Source organism: Periplaneta americana, chromosome 17 (genome assembly GCF_040183065.1).
Source record: "Periplaneta americana isolate PAMFEO1 chromosome 17, P.americana_PAMFEO1_priV1, whole genome shotgun sequence".
Lineage (NCBI taxonomy): Eukaryota > Metazoa > Arthropoda > Insecta > Blattodea > Blattidae > Periplaneta > Periplaneta americana.
In genome coordinates this window covers 67,972,546-67,994,711 of record NC_091133.1, presented here as the reverse complement: position 1 = coordinate 67,994,711, position 22,166 = coordinate 67,972,546, and the positions used below count along the sequence as shown (strand labels likewise).

Here is a 22,166-nt window from a genome sequence, read left to right as displayed (position 1 = left end):
TAAACATTGCACACAACAGTGACAACAGAAAAGGTATGAAACGAAATCTTGGAGAGTTTTTCTATTGATTGAACTTTATCTTAAGGAATTATAACATAATGTGGTCTTGGATGAATATATGTCTAATAGGATGCGAAACTGTGGTCAGCACCATCTGTCGGAAGGGGGTTCAAATAAGATGATCAGCGCCCGACGTCGTGGGTGGTGAACATTAGAACTACGTGTTGGGTAGATTACCCAGAGTTCTCTATTTATCCGTTCGTTCGAGACGAACAGACGATTCTCGAGAAGACAAGATGGCAGCCAGAAACTTGCTAATGAGTGGATTAAAGTGATACTAAGTGTGTGCATAAGCAGTGTATGTTAAACAGTGATGTTTATGGACGTTGTAAATATAATGTTGTTGAATGTATTGTAAAGTAATAGTAATATAATAAATTGAACCTCTAAATAGTTTTTACAGATTTTTCCATTGCGCTATACACTAAATACCCAAAGAATACAATTCCAATTATCTAACCTTTTGCTTTCTTTTCTGTCTGTGGTTATATTTTAATTGGATAGTGTAAAATAGATAGTCTCTTTTATCTTCCTATTGGTTCCGGTAAGAATTTTCAGTGGAAGATGATGTGAGAAATAAAAATGTAAATGTTTTATTTTAAATGGGGTTAGTTGAGAACATCGATGAGGGTGGGAGTGAAGGAATATCTTCTGCATAATTTAACATTTTCGTCACCAGGCGATCTGCTAAATGCATGGAGTAATTAGTTTTTGTTTTCGCTACTTGGTGCGCTGCTAGATGTAATAAGTTCTCCTCCGTCCAACAGATGGCAGCAAGATCAGTTTCTACATTAGCGCCTCTAGCATGTGTTACGGAAACTCAGTAAGTTTCGCGTCCTATTAGATATTTATCAATGATATGGTTGTGAAATTATAAGCTATTACCGTATTTTCTCGCGTAATTTGCGTACTTTTTAATTAACTTTGGCCACTGAAAAATTGGGGTGCGTAAAATATGCGGATTTTTCAAATAAGAGGTCCTGTTCTGAGTTTATCTCAATTAGTATATGTATAGGGAAGTATTTACGGTAGAGCTAATTTTCTATACCAGTAACTTGTCTCTACCAAGGACAAGCATTGTTAAAGTAGCGGGACTTTGGGGTTTCTTTCTGAAGCAGGTACTTCAGTTGCTGGTGAATGACCTACGATGGACTGTAGGGAAGGAAAATCCCTACTACACTGAAGAAAATATGTACGTAATCCCAACTACACTGAAAAAAATATGTACGTAAAATGTGTGCGCAAAATACACGGAGAAAAAATAAAGTTCAAAATAATCCCTTAAAAATTAGGGTGCGTAAAATACGCGGGGGCGCAAATTACGCGAGCAAATACGGTTTTTCTTAGTGTGGGCACTCCTACTGCTACTCCTACTCTACAACTACTATTCATATCACAAGAAGACGGCGGCGACGCCTGGATATCCGATGTGACATTCAAGCTAATGAAAAAAATTTAGGATACGATTGTTGTGAGCATTCTAATAAAATATCAACGACGATACGTCATCTCCTTTGGTTGTGGCTTAGCCCACTTCCTCGCTGAACTACCCCATTGAGACTGCAACACAAGTCAAGTTAGTTACCAACGGACCAATCTCACGGAAGGTTTGTTGAATGGTTGTCAATTACGCTTCTAGAGCAAGAGGTTAAATAATTGCTTTGATCACTAAGACTTTCGACTGAGGCAGACCGAAAATTAACGAAAACCTGAGGTTAGGATGATCGATCCTGCCCGTATCGTAACTGAAGCCAGAATCGCAACACGGATGATTTCGCACCTGCAACACGTGAACTCTAACTAACGGTGTAGGCCATTGTGGTACCACCGCTTCTAACGAATCCCTGTTCGATTCCAAACAGAAAAGATGGAGAATTATTATTTTCTGTCCATTGTCTATTGTCTGTTTGTCCTATGCCTTGGATTAGACCTGAGTTACCATAAGCTGTTACACATATTTAAAAAAAATTGCTACTGGTGATTGATTTTCGTTACTTAAAATTTTACTCATGTTCAAGAAGTAACGAAAAATATTAGTGATGTGCAATTGTAAATGCAATAGCAATAATGTATACATAAATATAATAACAAACTTGTAAATAATAATAATAATAATAATAATAATAATAATAATAATAATAATAATGATAATAATAATAATAATACCAATAATAATAATAATAATAATAATAATAATAATAATAATAATAATGAAATAATAATAACAATAATAATAATAATAATTTGTTATTTAACGATACTGTATCAGCTAGTAGGCTATTAAGATCGATAAAATTTAGCGAGATATTTGGAAAATGAGGCCCTTAGAGTTACGAAAAACAACGAAAAACCCGATCAGATAATCAGCCCAAGAGGGTATCGAACGTACACCTGAGTGCAACTCCGAACCAGCAGATAAACGCGCTACCGCGAAAGCTATGCCGGTGGCAATAATAATAATAATAATAATAATAATAATAATAATAATAATAATAATAATAATAGCTTATTTTTTATTTTAGTAGGTTATTTTACGACGCTTTATCAAACATCTCATGTTATTTAGCGTCTGAATAAGATGAAGGTGATAATGCCGGTGAAATGAGTCCGGGGTCCAGCACCGAAAGTTATCCAGCATTTGCTATTATTGGGTTGAGGGAAAACCCCGGAAAAATCTCAACCAGGTAACTTGCCCGACCAAGAATCGAACCCGGGCCACCTGGTTTCGCGGCTAGACGTGCTAACCGTTATTCCACAGGTGTGGAGAATAATAGCTGATAAGGGGTGAGCCTCCAGCTTGGGGGTTGGGCGAAGGACTAACAACCCACCACCGTAAAAAATAGCTTGTTACGAAACCTCAACATAGAAGAGGTGGAAAAAATTCTAACATCTTGGATCAATAGTAACAAATATAAATGACATTCGGGAGGAAATTAAACGCAGAATAAATATTAGAAATGCATGTTATTATTCGGTTGAGAAGCTTTTGTCATCCAGTCTGCTCTCAAAAAGCCTGAATGTTAGAATTTATAAAACAGTTATATTACCGGTTGTTTTGTATAGTTGTGAAACTTGAATTCTCATTTTGAGAGAGGAACAGATATTAAGGGTGTTCGAGAATAAGGTGCTCAGGAAAATATTTGGGGCTAAGAGGGATGAAGTTACAGTAGAATGGAGAAAGTTACACAGTGCAGAACTGCACGTATTGTATTCTTCATCTTACATAATTAGGAACATTATGCATACGTTTGAGATGGTTAGGACATGTAGCACGTATGGGAGAATCTATAAATGCATATAGAGTGTTAGTTGGGAGGCTAGAGGAAAAAAAGACCTTTGTGGGGCCGAGACATAAACGAGAGGATAATATTAAAATGGATTTGAGGGAAATGGGATAAGATTGTAGAGACTGGATTAATCTTGCTCTTGAATTTTTTAAAAAGATCTGAACAGTACGTAGCTTTTTTGTTGTATGTACCAATATATGTCAAAACATAGTAAAATTTTCTAATTTTGTACTCATCACACTTAAAATTTTTATTAAACGTAAACCAACAACACCACTGGTTTGTTTAACGCTCATATATGTACTAGTGGCAAAAAAAAAAACCGGACGGACCCTTGTAACTGAATTCAGAGCCTTGTTCACTCCAGAGCATGATAGACTGGTAACTAAGACTTTCGTGGTTCGAATCCTGCCTGGGAACGAAACTTTTTTTCTTCCGTATTCAAATTTATTCCCAGTACTTTTCGATTACTGGTAAAATTCATGTTCTGGGAATAATAAGTTAAGTAAGTAGTAAAATATCGCTGCAATCGAAAAGTATTGGGAATAAATTTGAATAAAGAACAAAAAAAAGTTTCCTTCCCAGGCAGGATTCGAACCACGAAAGTTTCAGTTACCAGTCTATCGTGCTCTGGAGTGAACAAGGATCTGAAGTCAGCTACATAAATGGGTAGGTCCCGTTTTTTTTTTGCCACTACTTTACATTATCTGATGCCTTTGAATGAATGATGAGAACGTTTCACTGAGCTGTCCTAAATAGAATTAGGAATATTGTTTTTTAATATGGCACAGTTTTTGCTAGAAAATACTGTAAAACTGAGTTATTATCCGGTGCCTTTTAAAAACACCTACACTTTCTCACAGTTCACTGCTAATGTCGAATGCCTACTTTTCTAATTTGGTGAATATAGCCTCATTGTCTGAACTAGTTGCTCTTCCTGAACGAGGTGTATCTTTTGGTTTAGATCTCTGTAATTAAATCGCTGAAATCAGTTTGATGCTGTCCTAATCATATCACCCGTTCACCTTCCACTTCGGATATTTCTTCAGCTGCTGATTTTGCAGCAATGCCTTTGTTCCAAAAGAGCAGTCGAATTATGGGCCACCTCACATTTCCAAGAAGAAACTGAAGATTATAATAGGCGAATAGATGTGTAGTTAAATGCTTCTTGAAATGTGTTTAAAACAATACCGACAACAAATATAAACATATTGTCCCGTGCATAGGGATTCAAAGATAAATAATTAGATTGTTGATTTTATAGAAGACTTAGGGTGCTATTCATAGACATTTCGCTAGCCCGCGCTACGAGCGTGCTAAATTAGCCCCGGCTATCGACTGATTACTTGTACAGTATTCATATCATATCATATCGCTAACACTGGTTTACGAATATGAAAAACGTTAGTTCGCTGACCGTCAACCGGAAGCCCGAGCTAAGAATGTCTATGAATATGGCCCTTAGTGTTTACGAAGTTCTACAGTGCAATGGTACCTACCTATTTTTCATCCAATGCTAATTTATTTACCAAAGTTTTCAATGTGCAGCATTTTCATAAATGGTAATTCATTCCTCTTTTCGCATTTTCTTTTGATAATAATAATAATACTGATAATAATAATAATGATAATAATAACAACAATAATAATAATAATAATAATAATAATAATAATAATAATAATAATAATAATAATAATAACTAAAAATATGTTAGCATATAAATCCCAGACGGCTGAAAATGCAAGTTTTATGTGAAAAGACAAAAGAAAAGCCATGCTATTTGTTATTCAACTATAAAAATTGAAATTAATTTAAAATTACCTTCGAGATGCCTGCAGGAACTAGAATACAGCAAATTACAGGAAAGGGAGAATAAATGACTCCTTTGTGTGTTGCACACATCTTATAAGAAATGAAATGCTCATTATTTATGTGAAGTAATTTATCTGTAAATATATGTATCTGAAGTATCCACTTGCAAATCTGTTTACATATATTTAAAAAGAAAATTCATAATAGTCGCTTTATCAGGTTCATAAACTTCAGTAAAAGTTTCGTAACACATTTCACATTTAAACACGCACCTTCAGTGGGTAAATTAGCTTCAAAATATGATAACAACTTTTAAAGCTTTATCATTTTACCTTGTGTGCTATTGAAAATCTGCATCTTTCCTTATATTCAATTATTTTCGACTTCACTAACAATTTCGTAACACATTTCACATTTAAACACGCACCTTCAGTGCGTAAATAAGCTTCAAAGAATGATTAAATCTTTCAAAACTTTATCATTCAACCTTGTGTGCTTTTGCTATATCTTTCTTTAGGCTATATTTAATTATTTTCGACACTTCCTCCTTTCTTACAGAGAATCGCGTTATTTGTTTGGTTAACAAAGCTTTCACGTCATTTTTATTTCTCCTTTTAATTCCTCCTTAATTTGACACTTTCAGCAGTTATCAATACTGCTTAAAAGTATTTTACTTTTGAGTAGACTGCAGAAATTCTTTCACTGAAAAATTATAAAATATGCTGATGATAATACTAAAAATAAATAAAGTGCATTAATAGTTACTTCTTAGCCGAAGCTTCTCTTGAGTTGCTGCTTTATTGTCATCAAATATAAAATAATGTTGTAATATAAATCGTGTAGTGATATAATAATATAAAGCAATACTGATGGAAATAGAGCTCACTGCTGTGAAGTAGCGGTTAACATGTCTGACTGCGAACCGGGCGGGCCCTGGTTCAAATCCTGGTTGGGAGAAGTTACCTGGTTGGAGTTTTTCCCCAGGTTTCCCATCAACCACTGAAACAATTGCTGGATAACTATGACCTTGAAATCATTTCGGCAATTTTTAATTAAATGTCATTATAATCATTACCATATCTCATTAAGTTTACGGTGCAATGTATTCGTACAAGAGCGCGACCATTCGGCAACAAAATATATCATTCACAGAACGGAGTAATAAAGCACAATAAGGCTTAGAATAAGCGCTACTTAACGAGCCCTTCCTCCGTGTAAAGGAAAAAAATTATAACGTTCGACCTATATTTACATACAAGAAGCACAAAGGTACTAAAACAGATTAAAATTGTGTTTCCCAAACTGATTTATGCACATTTTGCTGAAGATCCTGCAGTACTTTGAATTATGATTGCAAATTATAGACCTAATTAAGAGCATATATAGTACATTTTCAAATAATATGTGTCACTGAAGTATCTATGTTAGCACTTGAATGGGAGTGATTCACATTTATATACATACTAACTTCAAATATTTTCCACTTGTTCACCATCGTGTTGAACACATATAAGAAACCTTTCCGATGTGGTATGCGGAGTTGAATTCACATTTCTTGTGAAATTTCTGCAATTTTATTACATCCGTTATACTCTCTCGCTGACGTCAACATTACGTGGCCAAATCGCAGAGAATAAGATCCGGTGAACGTGCTGGTCATTGCATGGTCCTCCTATACCAATCCACCTTCGTTGAAATGTTTCGTTAAGCTACGTTCGGACATCCGAGCAAAGTGCGGTGGAGCACCTTCCAATTTGAAAGTATGCACTTTGCAAGATTCTTAATAATATGTGGTCTCTATCGTATTGTTGATTTGCTTAGATTACATAAGAATGTTTTTGTACAGCAACTATGTTTCCAATGGATCGGACTGTACTTGGTCGACCGCTATACTGTGCTATAAAAGTTTTGAGAATCCGTAAATGTGATTTTGTTAAGGGTTGCACTTGGATAAGGAACTTGAAGTTGATGTTTCAACATATTTTGTGAGAAAATTTAGACAAAAAGAAAACTCACAAATGTGGTATTATATTATTTTATGGAAGAAGATGACAAAATAACTTTTATAATTGTAAACTGAACAATTATCACAAAATTATATTGACGTTTCTTTACTACGAGTAAATTAATACTAAAAATCTATGTTTAATATTATACAGACAGTTTCGTTTTCAGGAATATGTTTCTAATCACGTTTACTTTTACTGGTCTTTCTTCTATTTAACCCAGAAAATATCTTCAAAAGTATTCTGATGACGACATAAATAACCGAGATCAATGATACTACAATTATTAGTAGAACAGTAACAACATCTAGCAGGAAGTATTGGTACCACGGAAGGTCCGCGGCAGCAGATCTAAGATGTGGAGCCCCTCGATGTCTGATGACGTACTCCGTCCAGAAGATGGCGGTGTCGAGAGCAGATTGAGGTCGATCGCGAAACTGTTGCGATAATCGTTTCGCATTTCTTTCATAACTGTAATGAAAGAGAGACTTGTAATAACGGTGAAATTGTATATAAATTAATTGACTATGCTTATTAAGTATTTAGTAATTGTCTTATTAAAAGAGACATCCGCCTTTCGCCTCGAAGCTGACGTTCAAGGTATTACGCTGGAAACAAAATAATACTATAGGTCGAAAGCTAAAAGAAATATGACATGTAATAATTATATTATATAAATTGTTTCAGTGATCAAGTAAAGTATAACTAATAATATCATCAAAATATCAAGAAGCCAGGCAATCCTTCCTTCATGCTAAGATATTCGGATGCTTGTATAAAAATTTAGAGCATATTATTCATACATTCTCCAATACACGCAAGGCTACCGATGCATGTGGTATAGGGTAAAGGTTGGTTCACAATAAATCGGGAACGTAAACGACAACGAGAATGAGAACGGAAATAATGTTAAATACATTTATTTTAACAACGAGAACGTAAATATTGTTAAAAGAAATGTATTGAACATTATTTCCGTTCTCATTATCATTGTCGTTTCCGTTCCCGGTTTATTGTGAACCAGCCTTAACGAGCAGGACTTTTGCTCCGGGCTACACTTGAGCGTTGATTCGGATTTCACTTGTAGTGATTCTCTAGTTTGTTTTCTCTCAAACTGTTCCCTAAATATAAGACGAAAGTCAGGATAACTCCACGTCTGTGGAGCTGGTATTCGGTCCGGCACGCCCATATTAGATCCCTGGCCGGGTTGTGATGGAATTTGTAGCAGGAAAAAAGACGTTACAAAGGGTTTTTCGGTTTACTCCCGTTTCTCTCATTCATTCCACCAACAGTCCGTCATTTCATCTAGCATCTGAAATAAAGGATCCGGTAGAGGAATGGGCGAGTTTAAGGAACGCTATATCGTTCACACCACAGTTTAGTGATGATCAGGCTTCGAGACTTGGGACCCGATAGAATAAGTTTACTGTGCATGGACTATAGGTTGTTGACTCGCTGCAGGTATTCAAAGGTAGAGATGTGCTGAGGTAACAACGTTGCTATTCAGAATAGAGTACGGTAGTATGGGGAAACACACACACATATGGACATTCTGAAAGTAAATATACAGTACATTACACAATGACAATGTCAAAAGAATGTGAAAAGCATTTATTCTCCTGTCTTGGTGTCTAATTAAATCTCTGTGTTATTTCCTCAACTAATCTGAGGGCTTCCGGCATCTCTTGCTCTGACTTTTCTAACCCTGTAATAGTTTCAGACACAGTTTGAAAATGGGTTTGTATGAAAACCAAATTATTCGTCAGAACCTTCAAATCCAGAGCGTTTTCCTTTGAATATTTTTGGCTTTCATTCTACAGTACTCCCATCCACTGTACGATATACCACTATACTCAGTACGCCGTTATGCGGATTTCCCACTGAACTACTCTATCGGGTCCGAAGTCTCGAAGTCTAGTGATGATGTAATGCGCGCACATTCTGTTGCCAATACAGTGACGTTTAGTCATCGTGGACAGACGAAGCGGTGCACACTGTGATTTTGTAATTAAAAGCCTTTACATAAATAACGAAAGTTTTGAGCTTACTAGGCTTAAATGTCGTCCTTTTAATTTAATGCGTCATGATCATGTGCCATATCCTCGTGCGATTTACATTTTAGGTGGTACATTAGCTAAATAATCGGGATATTCTCAATCGAAGGGTGTTTTGTGAGAAAATTTTAAATCGCATGATTGAAAATGAAGACTTTATTAACACTTCGTGGATATTTGACAAAAAACATGTACATCTCAATGTAAGTCACTTAAACGTGTTAAGTTAATAGCGATCTGCTGGAGAAGTTTCCTTATGGTACATGCATTCCAATATTTATACACATGTAGGAGCGTTTGCCTGGATTTCTGATACTTCAGTAATAATAAATTGTTCTGGGATATCTTAGTCCCATAACATTGGAATGAGTATAAGTGTGCACGGGGTAATCAATACGGTACGTGTCCTTTAGTACAGACTCTGCTAACAATCAGAAGTAATGCGCACTACAGGGTCACTCTACAACAGGTTCCTTACCCCTAAACAAGTACACTATATTTCAGTTTAGCAATTTTTATAATATTGTACACTACTAGTTGAAATAAAAGTGCTTGAAACAAGTACGAAAATACAGAAGTGGTTAGAGAATTTGAAATGGCAATATGTCTACGTACACTACCGGTCGAAAGTTTTCTATCAGCTATGAAAACAACTATATACTTTATATCAATGTAGAAAAACATCGGAAAAACTAAATAGACCAACAAAATAAATATTTCCTCTCTCTGGCATTATGATATGATAGAATATTCCAAACGAAATCCCTGTTTTAACCACAAACCTATAGTTGTGATAGGTGATCGAAAATTTTTGACCGGTAGTGTATGTGGCGACGTAATCATGTGTAATTTATGTAAGACTGACATAATCTGCCCTAAAAGATGGTATATATAGCAGCATTGTAATTGAGAGAAACATTTAAACAATTTGAAATTTACAGTGAAGATTATAGAAATCTAGGCTCTAATATTTCATTCACAGCAGTATCTGTTATCTGTATAACAGTTGAAATTGATAGAAGTGAATCTGACGATCTATCTTCAGTTATTAATTCAATGCTAGCGGACGAATTTAGCAGGGATCTGTGTGAAGTGATGGTGCATGCCAACATTTCTTTCAACAAAGTTCGGGTCAAACACTTCGTGGATATTTGATAAAACACATGTCAATCTCAATGTTAGTCACTTAAAGGACGTCCTTTACAGGATCTAAATGGCAAACTATGTGCTGTACCGGTATTTAAGTTAAATTTTGCGGCAAAGATTATTGAAATATAGGCTTTAATATATTTCATTCACAGCAGTACTTGTGTAGCAGTTGTGCCGGTGTTTGAAGTTAAAATTAAAAAAAAAAAGAAAATATTGTAATATAATAATAATGCTAATGATAATGCTAATGATAATAATAATAATAATGATTTATTTTTGCTGGCAGAGTTAAGGCCGTAAGGCCTTCTCTTCCACTCAATCAGCAAAAAGTGTATATACATATGCATGAACTTACAAAGAATTCAACAATTTGATTTAGATGAGAGTTACATGTAGGCTACACAGGAGATATTTACGAATTAAACAACAAAATACTATGAACTATTAATTAAACACTGAGATAAATTGTGTAGCAGAATTAAGCTAAAATACATAGAATGTTAATATATTTCAAATAATATTAGATAATAGAAAGAGGTTATTATGAGACAATTTTGAAAATACAGCACTATCAGGATGATGTCTAAAGAAAGAAGTAACAATGTAGTCAGTGATAGTTTAAATCAGTATGATTGAAATGAAATGCTAATAAGGTTATCTTTTAAGCTGTTTTTAAAGGTGTTTATTGTCTTGCAGCCCCTAATACTTTGTGACAAGGAATTCCATTGACGCGAGGTGGATACTGTAAAAGATGATGAATAACCAGATGTTCTATGAAGAGGTATGCTTAGCTTGCCACAGATAAGTGATCTGGTATTTACGTCGTGGTTAGAGTATAGATAAGAGAACCGAGACGAAAGGTAATATAAGCTTAAACATTGCATTAAGAGCGGTACCTATGAAACAGTAACATTTTAAGTTAAAATTTTACAGCAAAGATTATAATATAAGCTTATTCATTTCATCAAGAACAGTGTCTGTGAAGCAATAACGTATTTTTTAGTTACAATTTTACATAAAAGATTATTGTAATACGGTATAGGCTTAAACTTGTTAAGGGCAGTGTCTTTGAAACAGAAACATTGCACATCTTGATTACACAACTTTTAACACTATATCACTTTGGAAAACGTATTATGTGTCTTTCACGTGTTAAATTTTATATTACCTTGTTAACATGTTTCGGCCTGCTATTGGCCATCATCACAACTGGTTGTTGCTGGTCTTGGCCCTTTTGTTTTGTTTCCTGTGGGGGTGTGTTTGTGTAGTGTAATGTGGAATCAATTTCAGAACACACTCTACTACACTACACAAACACACCCCCACAGGAAACAAAACAAAAGGCGCCAAGACCAGCAACAACCAGTTCTAATGATGGTCAATAGCATGCCGAAAGATGTTAACAAGGTAACATAAAATTTAACACATGAAAGACACATAATACGTTTTCCAAAGAAACTTAGCAATTTAAAAGTATACAGGGAAGTCTATGTTTATACTTTTGTAATAAATAACAGAGCCCTACTCTTAAAATAATTCTTTTATGTGTATGTTTGTTGTCCTTGATGCGGGAATCGTCTGTACAGTCGAGGAGTTTTCGGACTAGAGTTCATGTTTTCAAATTGCTTCTCTTGGCCCTTTATACCAAATCTATATGAAGAGTCCACTGCAAGAATGATGGATGTCACTTTCTTGTCGAAAATGAACCAAGACTGTCAATGCATAGCTTAAGACATATATAATGTACATAGAGAGTTACATGGCATTAACACTGATAGTCATTGTCCAGTAATGATCGGAAAATCACAGTTAAGCTTTGAGCGTTAAGCATTTCAAACTTTCAATCGCTTCTCCTGAAAAATGTATTCCAAATGACATCCATCATTCTTGCAGTGGACTCTTCATATGTTTGTAACATGATCACTGAAACACTCTGCATATACATACTATAGCATATTTAATAAAAGTTCTCCAAACTTAAAAAACATGTCTCAGAAGTACCTTACGTTTACATTGTTCAGGTTATGAAAATAAAAATAAGGAAATCTAACCCGTTTGGAACTCACGACCGTGACTTGTATACAATTCACCTGAAGTTCGGAGCCGTTCATTGTGTTCAATAAGTGACTAAGAAAAATCATGATCAAATGGGACTCACTCAGGGTTCTCTAGTATGGCTCTCAGAGAGAGCAACACAGACTCTTTGCTGATGGAGTGGTAATCCAGCTTGACTCCGATGCCTTTTGAAACGCAGTTCTCGATGTTATGGTGCTGGTCTGAGTAAAATGGAATACCCACCATCGGGACGCCACTGTATATCGCCTCCTGCGTCCCCATAAATCCTCCATGTGTAATGAACACCCGGACGTTGGGATGACCTGTAAAATATATTCAAACTTACTACGATGTCTGTATAGAAATCGATATTTATTAAAATTTGGAACCAAACTAAACAGTTCGCAGAATAGTTGCATCACGATTAGGTAATAATGGAGAAATTATAACATAAATAATATGTCTTTATATGACTCAAACCATATGACAGAGTTTTTGTGTAGGTTTTTCTTGTGATACTTAGTAGCCTTTAAATTCACTCCACCATTTCACAAATAACAATAAACATTATTCCCGATAGAAAAAAAGAAGGTATTTATTCATTCCAGCTTTCGTCCCACGATATCAGCTTATTGTGGGTATTTTTGTTGAATATTCCAAGTGTAAATAAATACTGGGGCTATACACGTAGCGGTGATGAAGGAGTCTTTTTGTAAGTAGATAGATGGATGGATTTATTTAGTAAGTATTATTATAAATACAGATGTTATATTATCATAATTATCTCTTAAATCCAATGCACAAGTCTTCTGACCGTACGTGCTTTGAACCTAAAACAATTCCTACTCTGTAGGTTTCACCACCTCATCTATACTAAGATCCAACCCCTCTCCAAAAGAACACACAGATTATGTAATAATAAAAGGCATAAAAGTATGTAATTGAGTATCCCTTCGTCAGTTCGCATCATAAACTTCAGCAGCTGAAGTTCTAATCTATCTCGCCTTCAAGAGGAACAATCCAGTCTTTTATTCGCATTCTCTATTCCCCATGAGGTCAAGACATGCAAGCTAACTCCTATTCTGACTTAGCATCGAAGGTGGTAGATAGTTTTTCCGGATATGTTTCAATTTGACACACTGTAATAAAATATTTGTCCAGAAGTCCTTTTCTCCGCACAGTGGACAAAGGTGCTCTCATTCGTTGACAAATTTATTACCCTTCCATGCCCCTAATCTTAGCCACGCTAAACCTGCTCTGCTGTCTTTGTTACGAGAATTTATGTAGTCATACCGCCCCAAGTTAAGCATGAGATCTGATTGAAAATGTAGTGATGATTTTTCCGAACATTGGAGCTTAATCTCTTGCCTCTCGATATCAATTAAACGCATCTTCACATTACACCATATATTCCTTCTGTTATTCTCTCCTTTTTCCCCACACCCATCCCATTCCTATATGATGCAGCCCTCTCTGCATAGACTATAGTGCATACATTTTATCTCTCCACGCTCGCATGTGAGCAGCTGTGCTTTGCATTGCCGCGTCCGTTCTACATCCGTGAGCGTGGTAAGATAAAATGTATCCACGATATAAGTAGAATGAGGGAAACTACTGTGAACTTACTCAAAATGTCGAACTGCGGTAGCCATTTGGACGTCATGACATTGTCTGGCAAGCCAGAAATTGTATCAGTCTTCCAGATTACCCGTTGGGGCAGCTCAGCAAAAGCATCCAGAAACGATCGAATTATTTCTTCAGAAAATGTTTCACTCCTCACTAGAGAACCCAGACTGAAGTAGATAACTCCATGGTTTGCACCACTGATGTATTTCTCAATATCCTATAGTAAAATTAATTATGTAAAATTATCTACAAAATTCTAGATATGCAAAATGGGCAAATACACATATCACATAAATATAAACTTATTTATAAAGAACACTTTTCAAACATTTTTGTAGTAATGACTACTTTGTGTGCTATACTAAACAAACTTGTAGGGTAGTTGCCTAATGCCGTGATACCCCTAATTCCGTGATACTTTTCTTAAAAAGGAATGTCAGTCAAACCTTTGCCATTCGATCATAGCGCCAGACATTTTTCTCGAAAGAGTGCATCTTTAAGTTACCTCTGAGACATCGGTGAACTTCCTAGCAAGATACCAAATCCCATGATAGTCAGTGAAAAAAAAAAACGTATCACGGAATTAGGAGTATCACGGCATTAGGCAACTTTACCCTAGAGCTTGCAGTTAACATTTTGTTGATTAATTATGCACACAGCATTTAAATCCAATATCAGATGTATTTAGTTTCAAACAGTCATACCTATTATTTCTGAAAAATCATTGATAAAATTTACAGAATTAAATACGCAGCATTTAGGATTTATTTCAGCAATTAAATCTACGTACACATTTTCACTGATAAGATTTCTATTAAGCTTACACACATAAATAGAAAAATGTTTGACATTTATATATTCTGCAGCAGTCTATAGTTTTTTGCAAACCACACATCACACTCCATATTTAGTACTTTTAGTGTTATCTAAGATTTGTTTGTTTTTACCTGCATTATTTGATACCATTTTTAAAACAAGATTCCTGTTAATTGGAATTAAGCTTTCAGGTAATCTACCATGTCCTGGAACTTAAGTACGCAATAATCTAATTCCAATCATAGTCACCATGAAAAAGTAAAACCTCATATAAGATTCCTATTATATTTGCTTTGAACAAATTAAAAAAGAATTAGCGATATGACTTTCAGGTAAGGAAAATAATTATTCCAAAGGAAATAATATCTTTATAGCAGTGTAAAGAGAGAAATTTGAAAATGACTTAAACGAGCTCAGAATATTTGTTGGCGATATTTTTAGATTAATTCTCTTTTATCTGACAGTTTTTAGAATTATATATTGAAAGAAAATGGATAAAAAATAAATGATTAAAAGAAGATTAGCGGAAGACATATTTCATAAACACCATTATCAGCATGTGTCACTCGAAATGATAAATGAATATGTTTCATTGAGGAAACTATTCCCAAAAAGTATATAAAGAAACTAAGGTGTTAAGATTTATAGATCTTATGCACAGAGTAATTAATGGCTATATGCATCAATGTCGGTGAATTTTTTAACCTGGTATTTAGCTAAAATAGCTTACGATGGAAATATCATATGTACTTCGGTACATTAAAATAATATATATATATATAATAGCTTAGATAATAGCCTCCTTTTTATTTACCAGCAAAATTATCTAGGTTAATTGATATGTGTTTAAAACTTTACTGAATAAACGTTGGCCGATAAAATAAGAAAATTTAAAATAATCCAAACAACAAGATAGTGCGTAGGCGATTGGAAATTTTAATTATCAATGAAAAGGAAAGGAATAGTGACGAGGAATATGACCAAGAATAAAGACTGCGTCCTAGGTCAATGAAAGAACGCACCATATATTTTCAAGACATTTTGTAATAAATTTTATATTATCTAAAATTTCAGCTTTGTCAGTCTTATCCATTTGTTCATTTTTCATTTTAGTTTTTATACCATGTTTTTTTTTATATTTTGATATAGTTCTACCAAATTTATAATTTCGGCACAAAATCCAATAACAATTAAGTTTCTATGTGCGTTTCTGGGCAATACACGTCATAATTTACGGTAGTTAAACTATAGTATTTTCACAAATCTAACCTACGTACACTTGTAAATATATTTTAATTATTAATTGGTAGTCTACATGGTGCTACTTGATTATTTCCCATTATTTTTTGTGCTTCAGTATTACTTGCTGTTAGTTCATGCCCCTTGGCCTTGCTCACGTGATCTTCTAAGCCCTAAACTGTCTCACTTAAAAAAAATATTGCACTCGGAAAAATAATTTTCTTGAAAAGTCTTTAAAAAAAGAACACAATATTATCTGTTATCTTCTGTTCAGTAGTTATAGGCTACTATGATGTAGCACCTGTTAAAGTTTGCAGTTTGTTGTTGACACTGTTTACATGAATTCCACCATTTTGAAAAATGTATAGCTACATCCAAATCATTGGATGATATCCCCAAGACAAGGTAATGAGATAAATGGCATGTATAACAAAGCTGTTGTTCAGTAAAGTTTAGGAGAAACTTACCCGTGGAAGCTTCTTTGGAGTCCCTATGTGAAGACCTCCCACCTCTATAACTCCAGGCACCATGGGTCTTGGAATGTTGATACTGAAGTGACTGTTAACCAGTACCAGGCTCGTATTCTTGCTAATCTCTCTGAGAGGAGGCAGCTGATTTCCAAGATGTTTACGAGCCAGTTGTTCCATAGGCAGTTCAGAGAAGTAATAACTACCAAATTTTAAAATCAAGTTCATGATCGTGTTATAAACCCTTTGCTGTAAATTCATTTTGTCGGTGTGAGGCAGGAAAAAAATGGGAATATATGCAGGATGGCTAGGATTGCCAAATTTTTCATCTATCCAAGGAAAAGTCATGCTTGAAGCCACATTAATATGAGAAGCATTGAATAAATGTGCAAATCCTGTGAAACAATTCGCTCCAAAATACTCAGTTATGACAAGATCAAATTTCTGCTTGGACTTGATTAATTCTTGAACTTTTGGATGTTCAAATGATTTTTCACAGAATTTAATATTAAGGTTCCAGACGAAATGTAATAAGTTGATGTTCTTTTGATTGACGGCGTATTGTATCGTGAAGGAATTGAGTAGAGAGGGTAAAGCACCTTCGATACTGATATCCGTGTAGTTAGGTATCGGATTCTTCTGTGGGAAGTGGCTCACCACTACTACTTCATGTCCCTTGGCTGCCAGACCTTTCAGCAGAGCCTCGAACATAATGAAGTGACTCTTAATGTGTAGTTCAAACATGGCTAAGATGCGAGCAGCATTCGCTTTATCTATGCTGTAACTTCCCAGCAATACGACAAAGAAAAGTAATCCGTGTAGCTTCATCTGTAAACAAAATAAAGTTTATATATTAATATTACATTTGTTGTAACTTGAATGTTTTCTTGCCGTTTTTTGTGAATAAGTTGAAAACATCAAGTTACATTTCAGATCTTTCGAAAATTTGTTATTTTAAGATAATGTTTTCTTTGTTGGTTCTATATTTATGGATTATAATGGGTATTCTATTAAATGTTGGTAATTCGAAAATTCCACCTCCCCGATGAAGACATCCTGGTAACTGCGGCGATAACACAATAAAATGGTCACATTTTGAAGCTATGAAGTTACTTAAGTTGTAGTGAGACCCAGGGAATTTGAGCAAAATATCTGTAGCTCCTGGTACTCCAGAGGAGATACAATTCTCAGCAGCGATTGAATTGGACGATCCTCGTAGTGCAACGCCAACCTCACCCTCATCGGATAGAGAGGGTATGAGTGATATTAGGCCCTAATTTTTCCCAGAGAATGATGATCCACTGTCAACTGTATCAGAGTCCCTGATACTACTACAACGTTTTTGGAATCCTCCTCTCTATTTCGATGTCCCAGAACCAGACTGTTCCAAGTCCATTTTACTATTTTTTTTTTCAGGAGAGCTATTTTAAGCTCCTGACATTCAAAGCTTCATGAAACAATTTGGAATAGCTTCATAGCAACCTTATGGAGAGGAATAGTTATAATTTTGTTCGATTCACATATGAAGACAAGAACTGGAACATAGTGAAACACAGATTTCTTTGTTATAAAAAGTCGGACTTAGAACAGTCTGGTTCTCAGCCATCGATTTGTTACAGAAAAAAAAACATAGTCCAACAGATGTATTCTATGATTCTCTGCTACATTTTTAAAGGCAGAAGCTTCAATATTTAAAAAAGAAAACAAGTAGAAAACGTGGTCAAGAAAGTGAGGAGACAAACATCTACACTTTTTCAAAAGTCTACTACCATGGATGTCAATTACACCAGTTTTTCATTAACATATGTTCTACTACGTTTAATATATAACAAAATGTTTCCAAAGTCATTCTGGTATCTGTCTTCGTCTGTATGTAGCTCATTGTGATTCACCACACCTTTTTATACAACGATTTATTGAATGAATGTAAATTGTTTTTCTTGTCTCTTTTAATACATCTATATAACATGATATTAAAATATAGAAAAAAGTCTTCATCAGACGAGCTAGTCAACGCAAAAGCAACTGGCTGATTTCACCACTTTACCGAGCATTCTCTGTGTCCACCACTCAGAATCAGCGCTGGTAGCCAGCGAGCAGGTTTACCTGCGTTTATATGCTTTCTTTATGTGTGTATCTTATGAATGAAGAATATAATAATAAAGTATTTCAACACAAACAAAATACACACAAAGCTACACTACACATTAGAAATTGAAAACAACAAATCCATAAATTTTCCAGACATCACAATAACAAAGGTAGACAACAAACACACATTAAAAGTATATACAAAACCTACAACAACAACACACATACACAACACATCCAATCACCGCACACAACACAAACAAGCTGCATTCAGAACAATGGTACACACACTACTCAACATACCAATGAAGCAACAGGATAAAACGAAGAACTAAACACAATCAAATATATAGCACAAGAAAACGGATAAAACCCCAACATAATAGACAACATAATACGTAAGACAAAACACCACAAAAAACAGAAGGATACAACACAAACACAAGAACACAAAAAATACATCACACTAACATACGAAAACAAAAACACACATAAAATTGCAATCTCATTCAAGAAATTAAACTACGACATCGCATACAGAACAAATAACACTCTACAAAAACATCTCAACACTCAAACAACAAAAACAAACAAATACAACCACACAGGCGTATACAAACTCAAATGTAACACCTGCAACTACTTCTACATAGGACAGACAAGCAGATCATTTCAAACACGTTACAAAGAACACATCACAGCCATAACAAAATTACAAAACATCTTCACATATGCAGAACACATCACAAATGCCAACCACACATACAGAGACATAAACACAGACATGGAAATACTGCACATCCAACCAAAAAGCCAGAAACTCAACACACTAGAACAATATGAAATATACAGACACACGAAAACACACCCCAACGATATTCTCAACACACAATTCAATTTCAAAACACATACACTCTTTGACTCTACACTACGAACGCACTCACACAGGAAATAAGAGGCGCCAAGACCAACAACGACTAGTTCCGAAGATGACCGAAAATAGGTTGAAACATGTTAACAAGGTACGTTAATATTTAACACAAGAAAGTTCTTATCAAACATATTCCTAAAGTATTTCGTAGTATTCTGCATACGTATTACACAATTTTTATTTGCTTTTGCAGAAAGCATTAAATAGGAGAATTTAACCTTTCTGCTAACAAGGTAATATAATTACCCCAGTCAAAAGCACACATCAATCTTCGTTAAGCATTTGGAATATAAACAATTTATGATTATAGATTTACAAAAAATGTAAAAATATAAAATAATCACCCCATATTTAAAAACACAGAGTGTTCAAAAGTCCTGTTCCATTTTCTTGAAAACGTACACCAAAATTAATGAACTTTAGATATGTTACTGCTGACAGTATAAGATAACATAATGCAATAAATTTGAATTTGCCTCTTTTCAAGACAAACTTCTTAATCCTACATAATATTGACATGGTGGAAAACACATTTACAAGCAATGAAAGTCACAGTACTGTAATATAAATTGGAAATAATTTCAGTTAGTTATTGGAAATTAAATATTAGAATACCAAACATACAACCATGAGCAACTCAATAACATTTTCTTATAACAAAAAAAAATGTAATAAAAATAAATTTATAAAAAGAAATAAATAAAAATATGAAAGTAATAAATAGCCACCGACGTAACTCAGTCGGCTAAGGCGCTTGCCTGCCGATCCGGAGTTGCGCTCGGGCGTGGGTTTGATTCCGGTTTGGGCTGATTACCTGGTTTAGTTTTTTCCTAGGTTTTCTCCAACCGTAAAACAAATGTCAGGTAATCTATGACGAATCCTCGGGCTCATCTCGTCAAATACCATTTCGCTATCACCAATCCCATCGACCCTAAATAACCTAGTAGTTAATTCAACGTCGTTAAATAACCAAGTAAAAAAATAATAAATCTAATTTTAGTTATTTTTTGAAATTCAAATACTGTATTCGAACATCACCTATACCACAATGAGCATCTCGAAAAAAGGCTAGTGTAATAATTATTTCTTCTAACAAAATCACTTTCAGGAACACCTTAAGACACAGAAATGAAAAATAAAATATTGCGAATAAAAGATCATGATAATATAAATAATATACAAATTGTTATAAATAACACAAAATAATATAATTTGGTGGCAGACAAACATAGACATAAAGAAAATTAAACTACAGATTGGATTTTATATCCTGGAATTGTCATGGCACGGACTACAAAGGGGGGAAACAAGAACACCACACATAAATAAAGTGAATTACTACATATTAAATTAGAGTAAGTATTTGTTATCGTTAATTCAAATTCTTAGTAGATATATAACGGATAAATACGTGGATTTTAAAAAGGAAATATATAGAAAAATAAAAATAATATAAAAAATCGACACTGGGGTAACCGCATTGGTAGCAGGAGAGTTAAGAAATGTAATAATAATAGTAGTAGTAGTAGTAGTAATAATAATAATAATAATAATAATAATAATAATAATAACAATTTATTTATTTATTTATTATTAATTTATTTATTATTAATATTTGTGTGCTGAACAACAGCCAGAGGCCAATTATAGTTCAGCACAATACACAAACAGAAGATACAAAGGTGCAAAACAAAAATAAATAATATCTTAAATAACAAAAACATACATGAATACAATTGAGTACAAACAGTAAAAACTAATTAAACCTTAAAAGGATCTAAATTGTGCCCATGCAAATTGGCATATTTTATGCATCTACAGACTGGAGAAAGTGATTTTGAATTTCGGTTATAAAAATTTTTTTGAAATCTTAAACCTTTTGTAGGAATACGAAGGCTGATATTGTTTATGATAGACTCACAATCAATATCACCCTTGATAACTTTGCAAAAAAATTGATAATCAAGATTTAGACGTCTAGCATAAAGGCTACAACAGTTAAAATATATACAGGTAATATCATAGTTAAAGTCAGTGGAATTGGGTATATATCGAAAAGCACATAAGGAAATAAATTTTCTTTGAATATTTTCCAATTTAACCGAATCGGTTGAAGTAATGGAATTCCAGGCTACAGATGCATATTCAAGTTTAGAGCGAACCAAAGTAAAGTATAGAATTAATAGTGATAATAATAATAATAATAATAATAATAATAATAATAATAATAATAATAATAACAGTAGGCTAATAATGACATGATGTGAGTCCGTAACAAACCAACCTGTCTAATACATGTTTTGGCTGATGATGATGATGATGATGATGATGAAGATGATGAAAAGAAGTATGCATAACGAAATGAATACATATAGATTTACAATGGAATAAATGGAGAACACTAATAAACAGAAGACTGAATCCTGTCTTACCTAGTATTACAAAACTGGAAGACACTTGAAAAGAAAAGTCCTTCCAGAATTAAAAGGCATATAAGGCGGAACTAGTTCAAGCCGGTCTACTGTATGTCGACTTGGGAATGCTAGTGAGGCGGTGTTGCCTAGTTAAATAG

The 22,166-nt window shown here is 34.3% G+C and overlaps 2 protein-coding genes across 5 annotated transcripts in view; one reads left to right on the top strand and one right to left on the bottom strand.

Annotated features, from left to right (window-relative positions):
- Positions 1–22,166, top strand: part of LOC138693158 (lachesin-like) — a 1,789,721-nt gene that overhangs the window by 1,269,975 nt on the left and 497,580 nt on the right. The window lies entirely within an intron of this gene.
- The window catches only part of LOC138693356 (uncharacterized), a 64,891-nt gene continuing 49,906 nt past the window's right edge, over positions 7,182–22,166 (bottom strand). Inside the window, exons 8-11 of the mRNA XM_069817275.1 lie at positions 16,573–17,400; positions 14,051–14,267; positions 12,528–12,747; positions 7,182–7,637 (exon numbers count right to left, since the gene is read on the bottom strand). Of these exons, the coding sequence (XP_069673376.1) occupies positions 7,346–7,637; positions 12,528–12,747; positions 14,051–14,267; positions 16,573–17,400 (1,557 nt within the window). The 3' untranslated portion in view covers positions 7,182–7,345. The remainder of the gene's footprint in view (positions 7,638–12,527; positions 12,748–14,050; positions 14,268–16,572; positions 17,401–22,166) is intronic.